Genomic DNA, 22,615 nt, shown 5'->3' with positions numbered 1-22,615 from the left:
AGTACTTTATTTGTCACATGCACAGAAATACAAGGTAAAACATGTAGTGAAATGAAGTGAAGAGGGGTACTCCGTCTGTCATTGTGTGAAGACATAGACCTAGATAAAAGACAAAAGATTAGTGCATTTTTTCCTCTTTTTTAAGTCAAAATAAACAATAAATAAAAAAAATTAGCTGTCTCAATTATGTGAAAGGTCGTGTATGTTGAGAGTTCTTACGGCCTGTGGATAGAAGCTTCTGTTTAGTCTCTCTGTTTTGGCCCTAAGACTACAGAGGTGTCTACCAGACCCCAATAGCCTGAACAGTCCGTTGTTAGGGTGAGAAGTGTCGCTCGTGATCTTTTTGGCTCTCATCCTCACCCTTCTGGTGTAAGTGTCCTGCAGGATGGGGAGGGATGTTCTGGTGGTGCTTTCAGCTGAACATACCACTCTCTGCAGGTCAACTCGGTCACGGCAGAACAGTTTCCATACCAGGCGGTGATGCAACCTGTTAGGACGCTCTCCACACCCGAAGAATATAATGTCTTCAGGATGGAGGTTGAGACCTTGAATTTCCTCAGCCTTTGGAGGAAGTAGAGCCTCTGTCTGGACTTCTTTAGAGTGTGCTGAGTGTGAAGAAGTCCAGGTGAGGTCCTCAGCGATGTGTACGCTGAAGTATTTAAAGCTGGAGACCCTCTCCACAGGTTCCCTGTTGATCTTTAGTGAGTTGTATCCTTTCCCTTGCTGTCTCCTGAAGTCCGCTACCATTTCTTTGGTCTTGCTGACGTTCAGGGTTAGGTTGTTGGACTGGCACCACTGTGCCAGGTCGTCTACTTGGTTCAGATAGGCCTATTCGTTGTTGTTGGAAATCAGGCCTATTACCACTGTGTCGTCTGCAAATTTGATGATGGAGGTGGAACTGTTTGTGGCTTTGCAGTCATGTGTGTAGATGTTGTACGGCAAAGGGCTCAGCACACAACCCTGAGGAGCACCTGTGTTGAGGATCAATGTTCCGGAGGTTAGGCCGCCCACCCTAACCACCTGGGGCTGGTCAGTGAGAGAAAGTTGTACACCCAATTGCACAATGGGGTGTTGATTCCTAGCAACCTCATCTTCATGACCGGATTGAGGGGGACTATAGTATTAAACACTGAACTGTAGTCAATGAACAGCATACGAACATACACTCACCGGCCACTTTATTAGGCACACCTGTCCAACTGCTCGTTAATGCAAATTTCTAATCAGCCAATCACATGGCAGCAACTCAATGCATTTAGGCATGTAGACATGGTCAAGACGATCTGCTGCAGTTCAAACCGAGCATCAGAATGGGGAAGAAAGGTGATTTAAGTGACTTTGAACGTGGCATGGTTGTTGGTGCCAGACGGGCTGGTCTGAGTATTTCAGAAACTGCTGATCTACTGGGATTTTCACGGACCACCATCTCTAGGGTTTACAGAGAATGGTCCGAAAAAGAGAAAATATCCAGTGAGCGGCAGTTCTGTGGGCGAAAATGCCTTGTTGATGCCAGAGGTCAGAGGAGAATGGCCAGACTGGTTCGAGCTGATAGAAAGGCAACAGTAACTCAAATAACCACTCATTACATCCGAGGTATGCAGAAGAGCATCTCTGAACGCACAACACGTCGAACCTTGAGGCAGATGGGCTACAGCAGCAGAAGACCACACCGGGTGCCACTCCTGTCAGCTAAGAACAGGAAACTGAGGCTACAATTCGCACAGGCTCACCAAAATTTGACAATAGAAGATTGGAAAAACGTTGCCTGGTCTGATGAGTCTCGATTTCTGCTGCGACATTCGGATGGTAGGGTCAGAATTTGGCGTTAACAACATGAAAGCATGGATCCATCCTGCCTTGTATCAACGGTTCAGGCTGGTGGTGGTGGTGTAATGGTGTGGGGGATATTTTCTTGGCACACTTTGGGCCCCTTAGTACCAATTGAGCGTCGTGTCAACGCCACAGCCTACCTGAGTATTGTTGCTGACCATGTCCATCCCTTTATGACCACAGTATTCCCATCTTCTGATGGCTACTTCCAGCAGGATAACGCGCCATGTCATAAAGCTCGAATCATCTCAGACTGGTTTCTTGAACATGACAATGAGTTCACTTTACTCAAATGGCCTCCACAGTCACCAGATCTCAATCCAATAGAGCACCTTTGGGATGTGGTGGACCGGGAGATTCGCATCATGGATGTGCAGCCGACAAATCTGCAGCAACTGCGTGATGCTATCATGTCAATATGGACCAAACTCTCTGAGGAATGTTTCCAGTACCTTGTTGAATCTATGCCACGAAGGATTAAGGCAGTTCTGAAGGCAAAAGGGGGTCCAACCCAGTACTAGCAAGGTGTACCTAATAAAGTGGCCAGTGAGTGTAGTTCCCTCTCCCCCCATCCAGGTGGGTTAAGGTGGTGTGCAAGAGGTTGGAGATGGCATCATCTCTGCCCCTGTTGTTTTTATAGGCAAATTGGAGGGGGTCGAATGAGCTGGGCAGGGATAAGCAGATGAAATCTTGTAATAGAAGAGGACATTATGCAAAAGTGTGCAGGTCCGGGACAATTAGTGAAGTCAACACAGCACATCAAGATATATCGTTCCTAGGCCCAATTAGCTCAGAAGGTACAGATACATCCTCGCTAACCACACTGAAAGTAAATGACTATGAAGCAGTATTCAAAATAGATACAGGCGCAGATGTAACAGTTTTGTCAGATGAGGTGTTTCGGAATGGGCCATTTCAAAACCTAGAGGAAAAAAAATCCTGCAGGGACCAGGTCAGACTCCCATTACAGTGAATGGAAAATTCATTGCCATGCTGAAAACAGACAGTAAGTGCACAGTGCAAGAAGTCTATGTAGTTCTGGGTCTCAAGCATAGCTTATTGGGACGTCCAGCTATCCAGGCACTAGGCTTAGTGGCCAGGGTAGAGTCTGTGTGCCTAAACTCTACGGAGTCGGTGAAACAGCGGTTTCCTAAATTATTTGAACGGTTAGGTAAACCGGAGGGGGAGTACAAAATCAAGCTTAAGGCAGACGCCAAGCCATTTTCCATATTACCTCCATGACGTTGGAGTTGATATGGAAATTGCCTCTCATGCCCAGAGTCAAACAGGAGCTCACTCGCACGGAAGAGCTGGGTGTGATTTCGAGGGTTAAGCAACCCATAGATTGGTGTGCCGGCATGGTTCCTGTACCAAAGCCAGGCAGAGATGAGGTGCGCATTTGTGTAGACTTGACAAAACTGAACCATTCAGTCAAGAGGGAAAGACGCATGCTTTCGTTAGTCGAGCACACACTGGGGCAGCTAGAGGGCGTCAAAGTTTTCTCAAAAATCGACGCAAACTCAGGGTTTTGGCACATGCCCTTAGCCAAGGAGTCCGCCCTTCTCACAACGTTCTGCTTCAAAAGCCTATGCTTCGGCATATCTTCTGCACAAGAACACTACCAAAAGAGAATATCCCAGATACTGAAATGTCTGGATGGCGTTCTATGTCAAATGGATGATGTGCTTGTGTATGCAGACACACGGACCCAGCACGACGCACGACTGCTTGCAGTGCTGCGGAGACTGCAGGAGGCAGGCATCACGCTGAGGTGAGAAATGCGAGTTCTCAAAAGACTGTGTCAGATTTCTCGGACAGATAATAGATGCAGCAGGTGTGCGAGCAGATCCCATCAAAGTGAGAGCAGTGAGACACATGGAGGAGCCCACAGACACAGCAGGAGTGAGATGGTTCCTCGGAATGGTCAGTCACCTGAGCAAGTATCTTCCTCATTTAGCAGAAAAGACTCAGCCTCTCCGAGACCTGTTAAAAATAAAGAATGTGTGGATGTGGGGAAAGGACCAACAGAAAGTGTTCAACAGCATCAAGGAGGAGCTGAGCCCGCCACCAGGGCTGGTGCTCTACAGCGCAAAAGCAGAGACAATCGTCTCATCAGACACATCCTCATTTGGACTGGGAGCTGTGCTACTCCAGAGGCAGGACGACGGCCAGCTCAAGCCAGTCGCATATGCATCCAGAGCACTCAACGACATAGAGAAAAGGTATGCACAAATAGAGAAAGAGGCCCTTGCCATTACATGGGTGTGCGAGCGGTTCTCAGACTTCCTGGTAGGAGTCACGTTCCACATTGAGACGGACCACAAGCCTTTGGTGCTGTTACTAGGGTCAAAAAACGTTGTAGGGCTTCCACCACACATACAGAGATTCAGGATGAGACTGATGGCCTTCTGCTACTTCATCTCACATGTGGCAGGCAAGAATTTCGCAGCAGCAGACGTGCTGTCAAGAGCACCATTGAGAGAGAGAGCAGACGGAGCAGGAGAGTGAGGTGACCTCCAGGGTACCTGAAGAGACCTCCAGGGTACCTGAAAGACTTTGTACCTAAATAGCAGGTACTCCTGGTAGACTGAGTGATCTCTGCGGGGCAGAATAAACCCCCCACACACAGTAGAAGGACTGGGCAGTCTACCCCTACCTTCTTAGTTTAGTTTAACCAAAGTCTTACAGTTCATAAGATACACATTTTTGGTTAATGACTATTCAGTTTAAATAGGAGAAAAAAAGGTTATGTCATGTAGGAAAGAGATTATATTTAGTTATCAGCAAGGTGGAACAGTTTAAAACAAGTGTTTACAAAGTGACAACGTAACACAGTAGACTTTAATATAGTTGAAGTTACAGTATGTACAGACATGAGTCAAAATGTTTAAAAGTAAATAACATTTCATTGCTAGCTGGAATATCTGTCAGTACAGTACTGTACTTAAAAAGGGGGGTGTTGTGTTATGGTATTAACATACAGTGCTACGCTGTCGCCTCCTAGTGGTTATGCTGAATAGGGAGTATTACGTCAGTTGCATGAAGAGCATACGTCTTTTTGTACCGACCGTTATTACTTACCATGCTACGACCAACCTAACGTTACACCATTATACTAATTACTAAATGTCATATTTCCCATGTTTGGACACTGTCTAGTCTCTGTATACCATGCAGATGACTTTTTTTTTTATCAGGTAGGTCAAAAATTGGTGCAGCAGCAAACACGTGCATGTTGGAGACAACTCCAGCAGTAAAAGAGATTGAAATGTGATGCCGATGAAGCCGTGCTTTGGTTGGATAGACAATCAATATGACTGTACAACAGTGTGCCCATATAATTTGAAGTAGTTTGTAATAGGTTACACTGCACGTGTTAGCTTTGGTCTGGAGGTTTTTTTACAAGGGTGGGAACTGTTTACTGATGAGCTGACAGCGCACAAGCCACAATGGCTGCTCATACCGTGTTGGCTTGTTCTCGCTGCCAGAGGGTGGGACAGATCAGGGAAATCACAGATTTCAGCTTTAAGAACAGCTGTATAAACCCTTTCCGAAACTCGCATTCATAACACCACATTTGGTCCAACACTCACCCATCTGAGTCAGCGGAGGAGCCCTGAGCCAGCAGGTTGGACAGCTGCTGGGGTTCGAAGGTCAATAAATCCTTGTTGATGGAAAAGGGGGCGGAGCCTCTCAGTTTGAGTGATGTCTGGAGGAGGACGCTGAGAGCCCAGAGCAGGGAAGTGTTGGTGAAGGTACCACGCTGCCGAGGGATGTGTGTATGAAGGACCAGGGTGCCTTTGGCCCACAGTGGGCTCTGGTGTGTGAAGCAGTCGCTGCCATCCCAGCCACAGGGGGCGCTGTCACAACCTTGTTCACAGTGGGAATTTGCATAGTGATCCCGGCAGTACTGGATATGGCCCGGACTAATGGCAGGAGAGTGAGGAGAACAAATTAAATGTACGGATTTGGAGAGAAAGACAGAAAGGTGAGTGAAAATACAGAAAATGGGTGACTATGCATTCAATCAATTACATTTCAGCTTATTTGTATTATTAATACTATTACGTATATACAGCTGGTCAATTTATGGATATGTTGACATGAGACTAGATATGGTCTTGGACTTTGGTCATGGTAATATGGTGATAGAACTTAAATTTTGTCATTTCCTGGTTTTAAAGGCTGCATTACAGTAAAATGAGACAATTTTTTAACTCTTAAGGCTGTTTTACCTGAGTGAAATGAACAATGAATGTCTACCTGCTTGGTCATTATATCCACATTACTAATGATCATTTCTCAACATTTTCTTGTGTGTAAATATCTTACGAAAACACAGATAGACATCCCAAATTCATCATTATCGGAATTAAGATTTTTAGTTATAAATATTGTGATATTAGATTTTGTCAATATCACCCAGTCCTACTACCTTGACTACAATTATTATTCTACTAACTGCAACAACAACTATAACTATTGTTCCAGTAACAACTACTACTACTCTTACCACTACCAACTACAGTATTGATAACAATATTAATGTTGATCTTTACTTCAAAAACACTTTTCAAAAAGAATGACAGATATAAAGAATAAAACAATTACACATCAAACAGTCACCAACAGTTATCTGTATTTGTGTGACGATTGTTGCTGTAAAATGTCCTTTTGTGTTTTGATCTGGGTATGCGATATTTCGTGTCATTGTTACGAAATTTAACATACGAAATCGTACTGGGGACACGATGTCACTGAAATTTTCTTGTACGGCACCATGAAGTTGTATCCAGTGCATTCCTATGGGCCACGTTTTTCTTGCGCGAGTCACGTTATCAAGATGCTGGCTCTGGCTGGTCTGGCCACCCGGGAGAATGCCGGTCACTTACATATATTTGAAAACACAAAAACTACTGCGGTTAGGGTTAGGGTTACGGTTAGTGTTATATCTTGTAGTTAGTCCGCCGCCCACTGGGGGGGGGGTAGAAGGGAGAAGTAAAAAAAATGACATGTAAAAAAAAAGCAGTGAGGAAAATAAAGAGAGCTGATGTAGACGGTTACTGAGCAGTCGTGTCGTTTCTGCTTTCTGATATGTGGATAAATAAAAGTTAGGGTTAGGGTAGTTTTTCTGTTTCCATATATATGTAAGTGACCGGCATTCTTTCGGGAGGCCAGACCAGCCACCCAGCATCTTGATAACGTGACTCGCGGAAGAAAAACTTGGCGCATAGGAATGCATTGGATACAACTTCGTGGTGCCGGACAAGAAAAATTCAGTGACATCGTGTCCCCTAGCACGATTTCATAGATTAAATTTCGTGACTATGACATGAAATCTCGTGATACCGGGCTGTTTGATGTTTGTATTTCTAACAGCTTGCTGCAAGTAGAATTGCCCCAATGGGCCAATTAAGACTTTTCTCTCTCTCTCTCTCTCTCTCTCTCTCTCTCTCTCTCTCTCTCTCTCTCTCTCTCTCTCTCTCTCTCTCTCTCTCAGTGCGAGTGAGTGCGCGTTTCGGCGTTTTCTGTCTTTTCTATTTTTCATTGTTTGTGTTTTTTTTGGGGTTTGTATTTTGACAGATTTGATTTACTGTCGTGGTGGAGTGTTTTTTTTTTTTTATAGCGGAGCGATTTCGACGGGCCCGGCTGTGAGTCATGCAGACTCGCGGAGTCGGAGGCGTGGGGCTGGAGGAGCTCACACGCCGACATGGAGTTAAACTCTGCTCGAACTTCAGTTGCTCGGTAGAAGATTGCGGTTTAGCAATCGGAAAAATCGTTGGCTATGACAATGTTAAGCCCGCATCTAGAACGAATAGTGGAGTCGTTGTGTTTCTCGACAGTGTTGATAAAGTCAACGTGGTTGTGGAGCAAGGTGTGGTAATCCAGGACACCTTTGTTCAGGTGGTGCCGCTGGTCAATCCGGCCAAGAAGGTCATTTTGTCCAAAGTCCCTCCGTTCATCAGCAACGACATGTTGCGGAGAGAACTAGCGAGACACGGAAAAGTAATGCCCCATCAAAAACTGATTAATCTGAGCTGCGAATCTCCACTTTTAAAACATGTTGTTACCTTTAGAAGGCAGGTCTTCGTGGTTTTGAAGAACAGAACGGAGTTGAATCTAATATTGAAGTTCAGAGTTGATGGTTTTGACTATGACGTGTATGTATCATCAGAGACAATGAAATGTTCTGGCTGCGGCATGGAGGGTCATCTCATACGTTCCTGTCCAGAGAAATCAACTGCTGAGCCAAATGAGGGTGAGACTGCAGCACAGGGCCCCGAGCAGACTGGGACAGAGCTCAAAGCAGGAAGAAACGCAGCAGGAAGAAAACCAGAGTGAAGCTGAGTTTCTGGCTGCTGGTTCAGGTGCTGCTGTTCCTGGTTCAGCTAACCCAGAGGCTGCTGGTTCAGGTGCTGCTGATCCAGGTTCTGCTAAAGCAGGGGCTGCTGGCTCAGTTGCTGACAATCCGGGTTCGGCAAGTTCAGGGGCTGTGGGTTCGGGTGCTGCTGATCCGGGCCCTACACAGGACAGTACTGTTGTAGAGGTTGTTGAAAAGTGTCCCACAGATACTACTACCTGTGATGTAATGGACACGGTCTGAAACTAATGAAGTAGAATGTTCTCTTGAGGAGGAACGTGTGATGTTGGTAAAGAAAGACTCTTCTAATGTCAAGGATAAGAAGAGGAAACCTGATGAGGTGTCTCCGCCTTCTAGTATAGCGACAAGGTTTCTCGTCAGAGTAGGTGTCGGATGAGAGTGACAGTGATGAGGTGAGTGATGTGGAGTCTCTGGCTGCCTTGCAGGCGGGGACTCAAAAAGAGACTGGATACGCTCTCGTGAGTATTAAGAAGTTCTTGCAGGACACTATGGGGGCCAGAAATGTAAAAGTTGACAAAAGTGTTTCCTGATTTGCAACTCTTCTTTGATTCAGTGAAGACTTTTCTGAGAAGTCCTGGTGGTCTGGGGGAGAAATCTTTCACTGAACAGGAAACTTATTCATTTGAAAAAAAATAGTTCAAAAGGTCAGAAAGCAGTTAGGGAATGATGAATAAGTTTTTCAATTTATTGTTTCGCTGTCCACTTGTTTCTGTTTTGCAACTTCTTTTCTGTATTATGGAGGACATACGAATGGGGAGCTTAAATTTAAATGGGGCAAGGACTGGTGGGAAAAGGGCCTCTCTTTGCAAGCTCGGTGCTTTTAAAAAGTTAGATGTGCTTTTTGTATAAGAGACACAGGATCACTGATAACGATGCTGACTGGTGGAGAGAATGGACTGGTGAGTAACCAGTAACAGTGGTGGAGTTGGTATTCTTTTTCCAGGAATTTTATTCCTCAGTCTGTCGAGTCTGAGGAAGTTATCAAAGGCCGCTTGTTAAAATTAACAGCAGTGTATGAACATGTAAAAATGGTGTTTATTAATATTTATGCTCCAGTTGTGGGAGTGGAGAGGTTAGTCTTCCTGGATGTTTTAGATGAGGTTATTGAGAATTGTACCAGTGAGGAATATTTATTCATTGGTGGAGATTTCAATTGTACTGAGGACAGCAGGCTGGACAGGAACCATGCAGAGCCTCATGCTGCCTCTCACAGTCATCTGGTTTGTCTTATTGAAGCTCATGAACTATGTGATGTGTGTAGAGGGTTTCATAATAAAAAGAGACAATACACCTGGACACATGTTAAGGATAACTTGATGTCTATGGCCAGGCTTGATCGTTTCTATTGTTTGAAACATCAGTTTAATGTGTTCAGAAGTAGTATCATCAGGCCTGTTGATTTTTCTGACCACTCGCTAGTAATGGTTTCTGTCTTTATAAAATGTGTGAAGTCCAGTAGTGCCTATTGGCATTTTAACACAGTCTTACTGGAGGATAGAAACTTCAAGGACACTTTTGTCTGTTTTTGGAGAAACCACTAAAGTACAATGTCTGATTTTGTGTCTGTACAACAGTGGTGGGATATTGGGAAAGTCCAAATAAGACAACTGTCAACAGTACACTCGGAATATCACACGAACCTTAATGACTTCAGTGAAACCTCTGTAGTCTGAAGTAGAGGAACTCCAGGGCTTGGCTGAGGCCACAGGAGCCCAACACCATACTGAGGCACTCGCAGCGAAAAAGTCTCGTTTGAACAACCTGCTGGGTGTTTCAGCTCAGGGAGCTTTGGTTGGGTCCCACTTTCAACATGTAGCCCAGATGGATGTCCCATCACACTTTTTCTTTGGCCTGGAGCGTAAGAATGGACAGAAGCGGTTCATTCACAGCTTAAGATCTGACACTGGGCAGGTGCTGACTGATCATACTGCGATTCGTAAGTGTGCTGTCAGCTTCTAGAGTAACCTATTTAGCTGTGAGCATAGAGAGGAGCAGGCATTGGCTCAGAGTTTTTATACCAATCTCCCTCAGGTGGACCGGCGGAGCAATATAGAGTTGGAAGCAGCTCTTTCCTCTGATGAAATCTATGCTGCTCTGCAGAGTATGCAGAGTGGGAAAGCTGCTGGAATTGACGGTCTACGTGTTGATTTGTACAAATCTTTCTGGTCGGTCGGGGGGGGGGTCTGCTGGCGGTGCTAAATGACAGTCTCGCCAGAGGGCATCTGCCGTTGAGCTGCAGGTGGGCGGTTCTCACCTTGCTGCCGAAGAAAGGTGACCCACAGTCCATTAAAAACTGAAGGCCTGTGCCACTGCTTTGCACTGATTATAAAAGCTCCTCTCAACGCGCCCCGGTCTCGTCAGATCCGACTATGGCCGGACTCGATGAAGCAGAAATCATTGGCAACGCTGTCTTCGGGAGGGGGGCGGGGTCGGCTTGTGTTCGTCATGTGAATGCGTCTCTGTGTGTGTCGGAAAAACAGTGGTTCGGCTTGGATTCGCCTTGTCACGAAAGTGGGGAGGCGCTTTCCTTCGAGACTGCCGGCCGGAGAGATGCAGTTGGCGAACGCATGCAATACGAGGGTGGGTGTTTGAATTAAAATAGGGATCAATTGGCCACTAAATTGGGAAAAATCAGAAATAAATTTATTAAAAAAAAAAAAAAAAAAAAAAGCTCCTCTCAAAGGTGTTAGTGACCAGAATGAGTAAAGTGATGGGACAGGTGATTCATTGTGACCAGACCTACTGTGTACCTGGCAGGTTGATAACATCATTCTGATTCGATACTTTTTAGAGATCTGTGGGCTGTTTGGCCTCAACGCCGGCATCATATCAATTGATCTAGAAAAAACCTTTGATCGTGTTGAGCATGAATATCTATGGCTCACATTGAGGGCCTTTGGTTTTGGTCCTGGCTTTATGAGCAATCTTAAGGTTCTGTATTGTGACATTCAGAGTGTGCTGAAAATTAATGGTGGTTTGAGTACTCCTTTTCAAATGTAAAGGGGGATTAAACAAGGCTGTGCCCTCTGGGGCGTGTTATATTCCCTAGCATTTGAGCCGTTGTTACGCAAACTCAGATCTGACCTTCGGGGTATAACTATCCTAGGTTGTAGTGCACCCTTAAAACTGTCAGCCTATGCGGATGATCTAGTAATTCTGGTGAACAGTCAGCAGGATATTGACATGTTGGAGAGGGACATCATCCAGTTTGGCTTAATATCTTCAGCCAAAGTTAACTGGATCAAAAGCGAAGCTGTCAGTGTTGGGGGTGTACTGGAGAAAAAGCTCCATTTGCCTGGGGGGTTGACTTGGAAGGTGGGGGGGGGGCTGAAATATCTAGGAGTGTTTCTGGATGATCAGTCTGTTCTTAAAAACTGGGAAAATATTCAGTCAAAGGTCGGTTGGCAAAGTGGAAGTGGATTTTAACTGAGATGTCCTACAGAGGTCGAGTCCTGATCGTCAACAACTTGATATCATCAATGTTATGGCATCACCTGTCGGTTGTTGACCCCCCCCCCCCGATCCGCTGTCCAAGATCCAGGCTCTTCTTGTCAACTTCTTCTGGGACAAATTGCACTGGGTGCCTCAGTGTATGCTGTACCTGCCGAGGGTTGAAGGAGGGCAGGGCCTGATCCACGTGAGCAGCAGGGGGGCTACCTTCCGTTTCCAGTTCCTGCAAAGGTTTCTGTACGGTCCTGCTGAGTTAGTGTGGAGGTCGCTGGCTTGCACCATTCTGAGTCAGCTAGGTGGCCTGGGACTGGACAGATCTTTGGTTTTGATGGACTTGAAACAACTTAACATCAAGGACCTACCTGACTTCTACTGTGGGCTGTTCAGGGTGTGGAATTTATTAAACAAAGAGAGACTGAGACAACATGGCTCTTTGCTTTGGCTGCTCCAGGAACCAATCATACATGGCTTCCATTTCAGTGCAGTCTGTCAAGTGGGGCCAACTCTGCTGAGGCGGTTCTGTGTGTCGAACATGGTGACTCTGGGACATGTAGTTCAGCTTGCAGGCCCAGGCATGGACAATGCAGCTCCTCTTGCCTCCCGCTTAGGACTGAGATCAACTTGTGTCCTCACTCTGCTGCTTAATAAATGGAGGGAAGCTCTCACAAGTGGTGAGCGGACACTGTTGATCCAGTATTATAATGGCTCTGTTAGACCTGATGAGAAGAATGTTTTCCCTTCAATGAACATTTCGCCAGATTTTAAGGACTGTACAGGACCTCTTTTAAAAGGTGATAATCCCTCAGTGTTTTCTTTTCAGGATCCAAATGGAAGGTCAGTGTACAAAATGTATGTTATAGTTTTGCACAGGGACAAATTACATGGTAAACCTGACACCCCATGGAGGGCTCACTTAGGTCTCAGTGACAGTGTTGGACCTGAGTGGAGAGCGCTGTACAAACCACCATTGGTCAAAAGAGCTGCAGACCTGCAGTGGAGGGTTTTACATAGTATCGTGACTGTTAATGCTTTTGTCTCTGTTATTAATTGTGATGGTAGCCATGATTGCCCATTTTGCTCTAATCGTGAAACTGTCTTTCATTGCTTCATGGAATGTTGTCAATTGCTGCCACTTTTTACATTACTGGAAAATGTTTTTGGGTTGTTTGGGGAAGTCTTTTTCAAACCCGTGTTCATTTTGGGCAACAGGTACTCTCAGAAAAACAAGGCCAAATGCCAACTTCTTAATTTCGTTCTGGGGAGTGCAAAGATGGCCGTGTACCAGAGCAGAAGAAACAGAATGGAGGACGCTGGGGATGATGATGCTGTTTTTGTGTTTATAAAAATGTTAAGACCTCGTTTAAAGGTAGATTGTTGCTACTTCAAAATGATGGATGAGCTTGAAAGTTTTCGCAATGTGTGATGTTGTAAAAATTTACTTTGCTGTATTGTTGATGATGAGCTGATCTTGGGGAGTGTCCTGAGATGATTTAGATTCTGTTAATCTTGTGTTACTGACCATGTTGGTCTTTGTGTTGTGATTTTTTTTTTATTAAAGTATTGTTGAAAGTCTCTCTCTCTCACTCTCTCCTCATTCTCTTTCTCGTTCTCGCTCTCCCCCCCTCTCGAAAGAGATATGAATGATAAATGGTGACAAAACAGTAATATAATAGCAGTAAACTTTTGTTATTTGTAAATTTCAGTTAAAAAAAAAACCTAACTAATAACACTGCTCGTATAACAGTTTAGCAGTTGCATCAGTAGAGGGCCCACCATCGACTAAGTGACTAAAGAAAGTATGGGAGATGACATGTAAAGGGTTTTTTACTTGCAGTGGCTCCTGTCCTTCAGACAGTCGAAGCCATCTCGAAGACACTTGGGTTCCATACACTCCTTGTCACACGACCCATCTCCAAACTTGTCTTTACATTGTCTTGTGATGGGACATTGGCCCCATGGGTCACGGGACGCCGCTGTGGAACGCAGTGCAGATTAGCATATTAGCCATTGGGACAGAGTCAAAGATTTATTGTTGACACCTGTTTCATTGATTCTGTCGTGAGATTAGATGGATGGTGAATGCATATCTGGAGAGAGATATGGAAAGTCTGTGTTAGGATGGAGGTGATAGGTCTTTGCATTTTCACCAAACTGCTGTTTATTTATAGGGATGAATAGGAATTTGTATATTGGACCGAATATTGGAATTGAGATGATGTGAACGGTCATGGTCTTAAAACCTAGTAACAAAAGGCCTTGTTGACCTTGTGGCATGTTTTGACAATAAAGTTAGATGATAAAACTGAGTGACCTAAATATGAAAAGTTCACATTGTTTGAGAGAATAGGCAAGTATTCAGAACAACGCAGGCAAAGCCATGAAAGGTGTGTCCTGACATGGGCTGTTAAAGGGAACAGGAAATGGGCCTGACACAAACAGGAAGTGCCCAGAAGAGGCGAATAGCAACAGGAAATGGAGTGAGCTGGGACTTGATGAAGGTCAGAGGTCATCACTATGGTGACGCGGAATGTGATGGAATGGGACAATGGGTTTGGCAGGTGTGTGCAGGACCGTCAAATCATAACAGTATGTATGTGAACAATAGAACTGAAATTAGATGTGTCTAGTAGATTATTTTTTTTCGCTTTGTCAGCAAAAAGAAAGGGCAGATTGCTGCTAGACGAGCGATGTTGAAACAATGAGGGTGATGAAAGTCATCTTTTTCAGACAGTTTTTCGTCAAACTGAATGTGTATCAGCTCTGTTGCTAACAGAACACCAACTTGGACAATACTGATTTCCAAATAAAATAATATAGCAATTTCAGAATATTGCAACATGGTGTAATATTACAACAATTTGGGGACAAAAAAGGCATTTATCATTTATCATCCTTAAAAAATAATGGATCCAGTCTGCCAATTCCATCATTTAGTTTATCCTGGCATTTTTTAACAGTATCTTAGTTTTCAAAACTTTTAATTTCTTCTTTTTGTAATTTTATGTGTGCAGAAAGCGGCCAAGTGAGGCGTTGAACAGGTGGCATGCATCGAGATAAGACACTCACCTGGACACAACCGGCTCAAACCAAGCAGAACCAATGTCCTCAAAACCAACATCTCTCTGGGCTGCTCCCGTTCAAGACAAGTGAGGATTTTCTTTTGTCTTTTGGTCCCGTCAGAATCAGCAGACTCTTTGGTCCAGATGTTCGCTTCAGCTACGCCTGATTTTCTGGTCCCCAGAAACCGTGGTAGAGACTTACCAGGTGGTATTCCTTTGGTTCCTCTGTGCTTCTGTGGTCCAGCCCTGATCCCACTGGTGTTGGACAATGAAACCGTGTGAACGGTTCACTCTGAGCAAAATGCCCCCCCCCTTCCCCCACCTTCTAATATTATCACCCAACCCACTTTGTACACTCATTCTTTTTCAGAAGCCCTGCGGATATCTGGACCACTTCCTGCCACTGTGTGGAGAAGAATAGGAGGTGTGTGTGTGTGTGTGTGTGTGTGTGTGTGTGTAAAACCTTGGGTGCATTTTTGCTTTTAACAGTTGTTTGGATTAAACCTTCAAGCAAGAAATCCCAAAGTACGCATGTGTGTTAGTTGGAAGTTCTTTTAACAGTTCAAATGCCAGCGACAGCAAGAGGGCGTTATGGGTTGAGTTTGACCTTTCGTGGGATGTCAACTGAAGTTTTGAATCACTTCATAAATGTGAAGTATGATGAATACTTTCGTAAACAGGTTAACACAGCCATGGCTGAGACTGAACCTCAGACAAGTCGTATTTGAAAGAGCAACAATTTCCCATTAAGACAACAAGGTAAACATCCATCACACAAAAGCATTTAAATCATCCGATAAAACTTAGTTTTCAAGTCGTGTGAAATAATTTTAATTGTGCGCATGGCGGCAATACATATTTAAGGTAAATCCAATTTTCGACAGGACAAAAATTAATTAATCCTAACCCGGATTTAAAGCATTTAAATTTGCTAGACTGTAAATTTAGGTTCCCCTTAATGCCACACAGTGGCTTCAGAGGACATCCATATTAGCAAGATAAGCCCCGCTTACCTAAGAGAAAACGAACATAGAAAGGGAAGTGAAAGTGAAGTTGTTGATAAGAATGATTTAATTTACAATTTCAATTCAACTTTGATCCATCACAAGTATTGGTTAATATTGCTTATTCTGGTCTGCATTTGAGGCCTGTTGAATCTTTTAGTTTTATAATCCTCCTACAAAAAAATGACCAAGGGAAGGAAGCAAACTCACCTTGGTCAGTGAACCAATCAGACATCAATCTTTCTGTCACGTCATATGTTGCTAGGTAGATTCAGAAGTTTTTCATGTTTATTTTGTCACGTTCCATTAATAGATCTACCAGCAATGTGTACAAAAGAAGAGGAAAAAGGGCAGGTATAAATTCATTTCCTTGACACCAGAATGTTTGATAATATATAAGTTATTTTATAATTCATGTATTTAAGATAATTGCTGTTTGCCCAGTCTGAACTATATGATTGTGCTGTAAATAATAAAGCTGCACAAAGCCTTTATTTACACAACTGTTAATCTTCGCCTCCCAGTCCCTCTCTACTGGTTGCCGAGTTTCACTGGTCATGAACCTGGAGCTTCCCTCTCCATGCAGTACTCCTCCCAAATCTCATTGAACCCTGTCATGTTAAAAGAGCAGCCCTGATCCTTCTTTGGATCACACAGCCCTAAATCCATTTTTTTAAACACAGCGCAGAACACCTGGCGAGACAGCGGCGTGGTTTGTCTCTGCACGCAGTGGCTGTTGTAGTGCCGGTAAACCTCGGACATGTTAGAGAACATGGGCTCCAGATAAAATTTGGAGATGGATGTCCCGCAGTAGTAGGAGGGCACTTTGGGTAAACTCTCGAGGAACTCCTTCAGGATTGAATGCTCTGAAGCTTTACGGGACTTTCTGGGGATTCTCTTCTTCTTGTTCCCATCTGGTTCTGTATTGTGGGCTGTGGCATTTTGGGCCCAATTCAGCACAGACCACTCTCCGATTCCTAAAGTGGAGAGGAACATCTTTTTGCAGACCTGTTTTCTGTCACTGTTCACTATCAAATGATAGCGCAGTGACACCGATCTCCTCGACTGGGTCCATGGTGCTCTGGTTCTTTCCACGGGGTCGCGGTCAACTAATCCCGCCACATAGACCTTTCTCTGCATCCAGTTCATTCCTTGCCAGAACTCGTCAAACAAGCCCTTCCTCACCTCTTCACTAATGTCAGCACAGAAGCGGTTCGATGCCTTTTTGCACGCGTTTGACATGTACCTCTGCCCCATAGTTCTTGGCTCTTTAGTCACGGTTGCACCGTCTTTTTTTCGTTTACTGTTGTACTGTTTACCCTCCATCCTGAGTTGCTTCTGTCTGTTCTGCTTCCATGTCAGCGGTTTGGCGACCCTCGATTTCTTCCTGACTGGACTTTCGAGCTCTGGTGCTGCTGTGCTTTTGTCTTTGTCTGTGGCATGTTCTGCAAAAGAGGTCACTGTCATTAACATCTGTGAGTTATCATCATGATGATCATTATCTTTTCAATCATTTTTTTCACTATAATCATACACTGGAAAGTGAAACAAGCAGTTTAGAATCTCAGCATTGTTCCGTTTCTACATTAACCAGTTAAATTAGGTTACAGATGATGGCTTGTGACCTGACCATCACTGCCTCCTGGTACTGAACCGGCAGGGTAATCTCTGTGTCAGCAAATATTGTGTTAACAACTACAGCAGATGGATGTGCCCTTAAGAATGAGGTGTCCCATCCATCAGGCAGAGCAAGGTGCCTGCCTATGGGGCAGTTGCTTGTCAAGAATTTAGCGACTCCATTGTGTCCTGCATAGCACCAGTTTAGTGTATGACAGCGTTGGCTTATTAGTTTAGATAGTAGGATGGATGCACACAGGAGAATTAAAGTTTTAATTAAAGAGGCCTACATAGGACAATTTAATCAGGTGGTTTAGTTTTGGTCCCCCTACCTCATTTTCTATCAAGCAGGTCAAATTGAGTTACAGCAACTCTGTTTTTCCTACTCACTCTTATTTATTGATGTTATATACCTATATGAAATGTAAATAAGTACCTATAAGTATTGGTTTCATCTAGGTCTTGGTTTCAAAGATGTGTGTTGGGGTTAATACTCCTGTTTGTGCCCCTGACTGAGGCATGGCAAGAAGAACTGGAGGTAGTCCCCGGGTGCCGCTCCTAGCTACACAGCTAGGATGGGTTAAATGCAGAGGATGAATTTCTCCACGGGGATTAGTACATTATATCTATCTATCCATGCCAGTGTTTCCCAATCCAGTTATCTGATTTTTCATGTGAAAAAAATGCCATATTTGACACCTTTTTCATTGGCATTTTTGGAGCAACAATTCAGTGTATTTGCGTAATTGCTCCTCTGTATGCTATTTTCCATTGGTGCTAGCGAGGTCCGCTATTCTCACCAAATATTCAAATGCCCACACAGGAAATGCGCAGAGTCCGCCACACAAGGAAAAGAAGGAACTTGCGTGACAAAGCGATAGGCACTACAATGCAAAACTAAACATTATCTAATGTTTAATTAGGTTTAACTAAATGTTTACTATGGATTTATGTGTTGCTCATTATTATCATGTAGAATGACATTGATGATCAGTCTTCTTTCAAGTGCCCCGTCCACAGACTTTCAATTTAACCCTACATAGGTAGACCTGCTTGTACTTACTCAACCATTTAGTACTTTGTTATGTCAGATTTGGCACATCTGACATAATTAAAGTGCCATAATAAGATTGGTTGAGGAAGTACAAGCGAGCCTACCTATTCTGGGTTACAAAGAAAATCTACAGGACAGGGGGCACTTGAGGTCTAGGTTTGGAAACATTGATCCAGGTAAACTATTCAGTTTCAAAATAGTGTTAAGTCTGCATTACTATTAATTTAGGTCACTGGTTTTAATTATTACAGATAGGGAAGCCATTCTTCTATTTTTCCTAATGGGATGTAGGAGTTCAGTAGTTCCACAAACTGTTTGTGAAACTACTGACTGTTCACTGGTAGGAGACTGGGTGTAGTGGTATGAAAGTTAATACATGTGTGTAAATGGAGGAAGATTTGTTTCCTTTAATGAATGCAGATAAACCATGACGTACCTCCCTGATTTATTTGTATAGTGACTGGAGAATGAGACTGATTGGGTTGTGGGACTGCCTGGATATTTTCCAGCTTATTTTCACTCAGCTCACACTTTTTGGTCACTTTTTGCACCCAGTTCAGGACAGACCACTCTCCTATTCCTAAGGTGGACAGAAACATGATTTTACACACTTGTTTCTTTTTGCCATCCACCCTCAAATGATAGTGGAGTGACACCGATCTTCGTGATGCGGCTCCAGCTGCCCGGGATCTTTCCACGGGGTTGCAGTTCACTAGTCCTGACACATAGACTTTTCTCTGAGCCCAGTTCATTCTCTGCCAAAAGTCATTAAACAGTTTCTTCCTGCCCTCTTCACTGATGTCATTACAAAGTCGGTTTGATGCCTTTTTGCATGCATTTGAAGTGCATCTTGGTCCAATGGCCCTTGGTTGTTTGGTCACAGTCTTGCCGTCTTTTTTTCGCTTGCTTATGTACGCTTTCCCCTCCATCCTCAGCTGTTTCTGCTTGTTTTGTTTCCACTTGGATGGTTCTGCAACTCTGGATATGGATTTTTTTCTGGCGGGCCCTACCCGCTCCAAACTGCCACTACCATTTTTGGAAACAGGATTTAGGTGTGCTGTAAAAAAGAAAAGAGTTAATTCCTACCTGGGTTTCAGTTAAAAGTGTTAGTGTGAAAGAGTAACTTATTGTAGGAATCCATTTTAGTCAGGCATAAAGAATATTTGTTTTATACAAAGTGCACAAAATATACACCAAACGTCAAGTTTTTCAATTGTGGGTTAAAAGTCTCATTCCTTCAAGATTTGCAAGACAAAGTGAATGCATCTTGAAGCAAACCTTCTGGTTTTATTCTGAATTCTTAATGCCATTTGCAAGGGATCCATGTCCTCTTAAATATTCATAAATAAATCTTAAATAATCAGTTTTGTAATGTCTGTAGAAGTGTCTTTACTTTCACCTATCACAAGTTTAGCTAATACGGTGATTATGAGAAATGATGACTTTGTTACACTGTAATTAACTTAGATAACATATCTTTATGTGTACAGCGATGTATATGCTTGTGTATGAATAAGAATGTGAACAAACTTATTCCAGATATCACGTGAACCAGGTTATGAAGCAGTGTTTAAAGAACTGTGCAAGCATACCCAATGACTAGGCTGGACTCCACTAATCCATTACTTACAAGTATTTGAGTCCAGAGCGATGGGGTTCTGAGGCAGGCACTGAGGAATCATTATGGGTTCTGCGATTACTGAGTAGTACCTTTTTCTGGAAGGTCTGTCTTTCTCCAAATCACATTTCCTGCTTGCATCATTCATGTGCACCTGCTCTGAAAAAGAACACAGAACATCTTCTCATGGCTGATCCATAACTGGGTTTCACTGAAAGTAGTCCAGAACACATTTAAGTATGTACTAACCCGGCTGGACTTGATGCACTCCGAATGTCTCGGTGGCTGCAGGCCAGTGTGCAGGGAGGTCATTTGTAGGTTTTGGAGCCAGACCGATATCCTCCATTGCTGCAAAGGCTAAAAGAGAGATAACAGATTCTTTTAACCTCGTACACAAAACACTAGAATACATTTGCATGTGGATTTTTACTCCTTAAATGAAATGCAAATTTGTCATCTGTCTCTCAGAAGTCATGGTCACAGTTCTTTTTCATTCATATTTTTCAGCAATATTGCAGTTTCCAAATCCAGATGTGACTTGACCTGATCTTTGGCCTTACATCTATCTACAAGGGAAATAATAAAAACACAATGGTGTAGTTTGACTCTGTAATTAAAAAAAAACGTTTCTTCCTGTACCGTGTCAGCGCAGACTAACACATTTTATTTTGGCATCTGCTTCGCTTACAGTGTTATACATTTGAAAACGTCTTGTAGACCCGTCGGTTCCATGCAGATCGAGGCTTCTCACTAAATAAAAGCGTGTCGTCACTTTTTACTCCATTATCCCTCCAGCAATAGTACAGTGAAGTCCGACACCTCTGGTCTAAGAACGTCACATCTGTAATTATAAAAATATTCCATGTGTCGCAGATATGAAGGCACCTCGACTGGCAGCTGCCATGCCGGCGCATGCGCAGTGGCAAGCCAACGTGAAAAGGAAGGTCCACAACAAATGTCTTATCCTTAAAAATAGAGCGTTGTAAGGCGCTGCAGCTGCGGTTGCTTACAGAGCTGCGCTGTATGGCGCTGCTGTTGACGTCATAAGGAAGTGCCGGCGTGAGGCGATGTTTTTGGCTGGACTGCTGGAATAGGCTCCAGCATCCCTGCGACCCTGAGAACAGGATAAGCGGTTCAGATAATGGATGGGTGGATGGATGGATGCAACAGCGGGGCCAGCCATAGACATGCGGTTTTCCGGGGTACAAAAAAAATAAAAAAAAGTGGGTGATGGAGCTTCACCATTGGTCGGCCGACCAACGATGTCGCTGGTAAACACGGAATTGGGAGTTTCCCTATTGGCCACGAACGTTAAACTCGTGGATACCACTGAGACGCCTCATTGCAAAAAGCCCAATTCAAAAACACCAGTGCTAATAGCCACACGCAGTTAAAGTGGAAATTACTGGCGTCTTTTGGGTTAGTGGTAACTGAAGCACAGACTTGCCAGTGATCATGGCAGTGCCAGTGGTTAGTAGCCAGGTAATTAGTTCATATAAAAAATAAATTCACACTATTTAACTGTGTAAATAATCAGGGTTTGAAAACTGCTGTCCAGTACAGCCGCTGTTCACGGAACCGATGTCGAAACAGCCGCTTTTTAAGTAAAGTCGCGCAAAAACAGCCGCTTTCTAAATGTAGTCACGGTCCAGCCATATACTAGGTTTTAACCTAGTCTTGTTCCCTGTGGCACCGGGGAGCTGAGGCTGAAGTAAATGCAATGTGTGAACTATGTTATTATGGGGCTGTGGGGTGAAGTGTGCACAAGGCTGATTGGGTTGTACATGTGTTTATACCGTGAAGGTGTGGCAAGGGTACAGGGATGGACCGTGTAAAGTTTTGAAATAATAACTCAAATATGAAGCTGCGTTTTGGAATCCTTAGTGAAACTTTTTCATAACGACAACGGTACACCTGCTAGTGTATCTGCTATCATGGCTACTAACACGCCTCTCTTACTCTCCTACGTCCTGGCTTAACGCTTAACTTAGAGCGCCCCCTTGTGACCAGAATAAACATTAAATAAACACCGGAAACATTACTAAACATGTTACAAAGCATGGACATTACAACCCTCCTTTCCTTACATTTTTTAACAATAACTATTAACCAGTCCAACTCACCTTTTAGTCAGTTCACTTTAAAGTCAGTGAGGTATGACGGGGGTCTTCTGTTTATCCTGACTGGATATCTCTGAACAGGTGACTGTGGCCCAGGGGGGTTAGGGGCTAAGGGCTCTGGGGTTTGTTCAGGGTGGATTTCGGTCCAGTCCATGCCTTTCAAACCACATTGCTGAGAGTGGTGGTTTTCAGCCACCGGGAGGATCTTGAAGTGGGATGAGGTTCTGGTGATGACATGGTCATTGTGTTTGGCTGTCACCATGGAGCTTTTGATGGCGATGACCCTGTATGGGCGGGGATTGTAAGCAGGGCATAGCTTCCCTTCCTTCTTTTGACGACACAGGATCCTGTCGCCTACTTTCACAGCCAAAGGAGCAGCATAGCACATCCTGTCAACTTTGTGTTTCATCCTGTTCTTTGCCACTGCATCTGCTTGTAGCTTTGCATCAGCCTGAGACTGGAAGGGAAGAGGAGATTCAGG

The 22,615-nt window shown here is 44.0% G+C and overlaps 2 protein-coding genes across 2 annotated transcripts in view; both read right to left on the bottom strand.

Annotated features, from left to right (window-relative positions):
• notchl (notch receptor, like) overlaps nt 1-14,990 on the bottom strand; it is a 35,129-nt gene extending 20,139 nt beyond the window's left edge. Inside the window, exons 1-3 of the mRNA XM_056286073.1 lie at nt 14,729-14,990; nt 13,491-13,635; nt 5,424-5,756 (exon numbers count right to left, since the gene is read on the bottom strand). Coding sequence (XP_056142048.1) covers nt 5,424-5,756; nt 13,491-13,635; nt 14,729-14,780 — 530 coding nt within the window. The 5' untranslated portion in view covers nt 14,781-14,990. The remainder of the gene's footprint in view (nt 1-5,423; nt 5,757-13,490; nt 13,636-14,728) is intronic.
• Nucleotides 14,991-16,280: 1,290 nt separating this feature from the next.
• On the bottom strand, nt 16,281-20,800 carry LOC130118550 (uncharacterized). Its single transcript, XM_056286996.1, has 5 exons — nt 20,703-20,800; nt 20,264-20,371; nt 20,027-20,168; nt 18,833-19,453; nt 16,281-17,170 (listed from the first exon to the last, which is right to left on the bottom strand). The coding sequence occupies exons 1-5, from the start codon at nt 20,712-20,714 to the stop codon at nt 16,281-16,283; spliced, it is 1,773 nt and encodes a 590-aa protein (XP_056142971.1). The 5' UTR covers nt 20,715-20,800.
• Between the last annotated feature and the right edge of the window lie 1,815 nt (nt 20,801-22,615).

This window comes from Lampris incognitus, chromosome 9, assembly GCF_029633865.1.
Source record: "Lampris incognitus isolate fLamInc1 chromosome 9, fLamInc1.hap2, whole genome shotgun sequence".
Classification (NCBI taxonomy): domain Eukaryota; kingdom Metazoa; phylum Chordata; class Actinopteri; order Lampriformes; family Lampridae; genus Lampris; species Lampris incognitus.
Note: the sequence above shows the minus strand (reverse complement) of the source record. Positions and strands in the feature narration are given on the sequence as shown.

Bases quoted from the DNA above. Each gene is read 5' to 3' on its own strand.
- LOC130118550 (XM_056286996.1), bottom strand. The intron at 19,454-20,026 runs GTAAGTAATGGA...TCTTTTTTACAG, and splicing joins CGCTCTGGACTCAAATACTT to CACACCTAAATCCTGTTTCC. The intron at 17,171-18,832 runs GTACGTCATGGT...CCTCTTTTGCAG, and splicing joins TATACAAATAAATCAGGGAG to AACATGCCACAGACAAAGAC.